The sequence below is a fragment of the Apis dorsata genome, unplaced genomic scaffold (genome assembly GCF_000469605.1).
Source record: "Apis dorsata unplaced genomic scaffold, Apis dorsata 1.3 scaffold_34, whole genome shotgun sequence".
Lineage (NCBI taxonomy): Eukaryota > Metazoa > Arthropoda > Insecta > Hymenoptera > Apidae > Apis > Apis dorsata.
The window spans coordinates 446,700-450,462 of NW_006263336.1; the positions used below are offsets into that span (position 1 = coordinate 446,700).

At 18.2% G+C, this 3,763-nt stretch overlaps 1 protein-coding gene and 2 non-coding genes across 4 annotated transcripts; 2 read left to right on the top strand and 1 right to left on the bottom strand.

The window, feature by feature from the left end:
* Positions 1-780: 780 nt before the first annotated feature.
* On the top strand, positions 781-878 carry Trnay-gua. Its single transcript has 2 exons — positions 781-817; positions 843-878. It is a non-coding gene; the product is annotated as a tRNA-Tyr (tRNA).
* Positions 879-1,339: 461 nt separating this feature from the next.
* Positions 1,340-1,412, bottom strand: Trnar-ucg. The gene has a single exon. It is a non-coding gene; the product is annotated as a tRNA-Arg (tRNA).
* A 1,016-nt stretch (positions 1,413-2,428) lies between these two features.
* On the top strand, positions 2,429-3,710 carry LOC102674196 (COMM domain-containing protein 5-like). Of its 2 annotated transcripts, none has more exons than XM_031512433.1 (4): positions 2,429-2,662; positions 2,861-3,050; positions 3,133-3,279; positions 3,399-3,710. In XM_031512433.1, the coding sequence occupies exons 1-4, from the start codon at positions 2,566-2,568 to the stop codon at positions 3,580-3,582; spliced, it is 618 nt and encodes a 205-aa protein (XP_031368293.1). In that variant the 5' UTR covers positions 2,429-2,565; the 3' UTR covers positions 3,583-3,710. The 2 variants fall into 2 exon arrangements, with proteins under 2 accessions (XP_031368293.1, XP_006608400.1); XM_006608337.2 differs by having other exon boundaries at positions 2,431-2,662; positions 2,858-3,050.
* Positions 3,711-3,763: the final 53 nt, after the last annotated feature.

The window sequence follows — 3,763 nt, forward strand, 5'->3', positions numbered from 1 at the left end:
TTTTTATCAAACGAAAAATTTTGATTAAATAATATGTTAAATCATAATATTATTTGTGATTTACGTCAAATAATATTAAAAATAATAAATATTAAATAAATAATGATTATAAATACAATATTCGTAAAAATAAAATTTATTAAACTTATTTTTATAAGATTTTTTTGTAAAAATGACATAACCTGCAATTTCTAATTTCTAATTTCTAATTTTAACATAATTAAAATTTCATGATATTTTTATGTTGAATAATATGAAGTTTGCAGTAACATCATAAAAAAATAGCTTCGACCTTTGTATTCGTAATAATATCAGGACATGCGAAAACCATTTCATTCATTTCTTGCACATTGACTCTTCTATCTTTTTCTATCAAATTAAATCTTTCGAGATCACGTTACGAGATGTTTGTCATCGAAAAACTTAAAATTAGTTTCATTAATAAAAAATAAAAACTAAAAACTAAATTTAATATTAACTTTTGCTAAAAGTGTATCAATTATCTTTTCTTCTTATTATTTTCTATATTAAGTTATTTATAATTTCTACTAGAAATAGTTTGTTAAAATATTTTAAGTTTCTGATTGGTTTTATAAAATTAGATTCCACATCTAATTCTGTAAAATTTAAAAATAATAAAAATAAATGTAGAAGTAAATATAATATATAATTATAAATATAGAGTATATATAATTTAAAAGTAAATTAAATTATTTTTTAAATCTATATATATACTAATTAACCTTATTTTGTTGTCAGTTTCGGTCCTCAAACATAAAACCTTCGATAGCTCAGTTGGTAGAGCGGTGGACTGTAGTTGGCTTCCTTAGAAATTCTCAGATATCCATAGGTCGCTGGTTCAAATCCGGCTCGAAGGAAATATTTTTTCATTTTTTTATAAATTTATATAAAGATATAATAAGTATTTAATAAAAATTAAATACTATCTTTTATAATTAATTATTGTTAATTAATAATAAAGTAATAATTTCGTAATTTTGTACGTAATTATATAAATTGTAAAGAAATTAATATAATATAATAATATAAAATATATTAATCCAGATGAAAGATTAAAATTTTTAATTTTTTTTTTGTATTTAGATTTTAAATTCATAAAAAGATATGAATTATTTATTTAATGAAATTATTTATTTAATTAAATGAACTTATTAAATGATTGAATTTCTAATAATAAACATAATTTTTTGATTAGTGTTGCTCAATTAATTTTTTCCGAATATGTACAAATAATATGTATACGAATAAAAATATTACTTTAATAAATATAATATATTGATTTTTATAAAAATTTTGAATAAAAAAAAATTACTTGAAACGACCGTGACAGGACTCGAACCTGCAATCTTCGGATCCGAAGTCCGACGCCTTATCCATTAGGCCACACGGTCAGTTGTATCATCAAAGAAATAATTTTTATTAAAGAATATTATATTATTTATTATTTTATGATATTTAACAATATATATCTTTTTTATGTATACAATATGAATGAAGTTAAAAACTAATAATTATTTTCTATTTCTTAATATATTCTGATAATAATTTTATTATAAAATTAAAGTTTTCTTAAAATCGAAAAACTTATTATCGATTTAAAAGATCGATGTCTTATTTTTTAAATATAATTATTCAACTAATTTAAATACAAATATATCATTTGTTGTTCAGAAAGCAAAAGAGAAATAAAAATGTATAAAATGGGATCAACAAATATAATATTCTGTTTTATATATAAATTATATTTTTAAAACTATCAATTTTAATAGAATATTAAAAATTAAAATAAATATTTAAAATAAAGTATTCGCTCACATAATTTACCTACAGCTAACTATGAAAATACGAATATTTATATAATTCTTCTTTAACAAACCTCATCTTTATTATTTATCCATATAGTCACAGTTCTCAAAGAATTTATTCATTTCTGGCTTCATCATTTCTGCAATTGTATTTTGCTATTTAAAAATCAAAATTATATGATTTTATATGATGAATTTAAGTAAATAATAGAAGAAAGAGGTTAAAAATTATGAAATCAACGTTATTTCCAGAATGTCATAAATAAAACAAATGTAAAAAAAGAAAGTAAATGATAAAAAGAATAAAAATAGAATAAGAATTAACTATTAGTGCTATCTCTTGAATGCTCAAGGCATTTTTTCAAAGATAATGTAAGATAAAGTAAGAATTGAAAATCAATGCCATCTCTTGATTTCTAAATACATTTCTCTAAAAATATAATAAAATATTATGTTATCATTTATTATTTTATGTTATAATATAATTTGATAATAATAAAATTTTTTTATTACTCATATTTTATTTGTTTTGATATTTTAAAAATTTTTTAAAAATACTTATATTTTTATTATATTCTCCACAAGATGGCATTAAACACTGAAAACAAATCAAAACAATAAATTTAGATAGAACAGTATTACTTTATTATTATTACTTTTAAATTTTAAAGAAAAGATTAATTTATTTAATTCTTTCGATTCATTGTTTTTTATAGAAAAAAAACTCAGGATTAAAAAAATGACAACTTTTCAAACTCAACTTTTTTATGCTTTAGGAAATAAAACAAAAATTCTTTCAGAATTAAAAAAAGTATTTGTTCGACCTTTGATTCAAAGTAAGTTTAGTTTAAATAATATATATAATATTATAATAAGTATAATATGATAATATATAATAATAATATTATAATAATAATATTATAATAATAAATAATATTATAATAATGTTTTTGTATGCATATGTATATTTTTTATTATCATATTCTAAATATTTTATTTTTTGAAAAAAAATTGCAATTTATTATTTATAGTAGCTGTAAAAACAATAAATCAAGAGTACATAGAAGAAGGCATATTAGATAGAATAAGTCAAAAATACAATGTATCAGAAGAAATTATAGATGAATATTATTCAATTATTTTTACAATATTAAAGATTCATTTAAGTACATTATCACAAAATGTCAAACCTATAGAATTTAAACAAATATTAGAAGAATTGAGGTATATATTTTATAAATATTATATAATTATTTCATTATTTTTAATTTTAATATAATAAAAATATATAATATTGTTTCCTTAGATTATCACCAGAATGTATTGATGATCTTTCTATAGTTGTATATGGTCAAAAGCGGTCAGAACTAATATCAGGATTAATACAGAAAACAAAATTTTATCCACATTTAATATCTTGTAAATGGCGCATAGATATTACTATTTCATCCAGGTAATTTCATATTTTTATTAAATTTTAATATTTGTAATATAATAAATATGTAATGTAACCTAGAAAATATTTTTTATAAATATTTAAGAAATATTACTTATTAGTTTGAATCTTTTTAGTGTATTAAATAGAGTCTTAGAACCATATATTATTATGGAATGGACATTTAATAATGGAAAACGTCAAATATTTGAATTATCTTTGCCAAAGTTTCACCAATTAAGACATGCTATAGCAACTATACTTGTGGAAATGCAAAAAATTGAAAAACAATGTGCTGCAAAAAATATTGTTTGTAGTTGATAATAATATAAATTTTACTACTGTTAATTTTTTTATTTTTATTTTGTATAGTATTGAATTAGAAATAATCAAAAAAATATAAAATATGTATAAAAAAAAAAAAATATATAAAAATTATTTTCTTTAATAAATAATTATAGAATAGAATTTTATTATTATATCATATTATTATTATTAATTA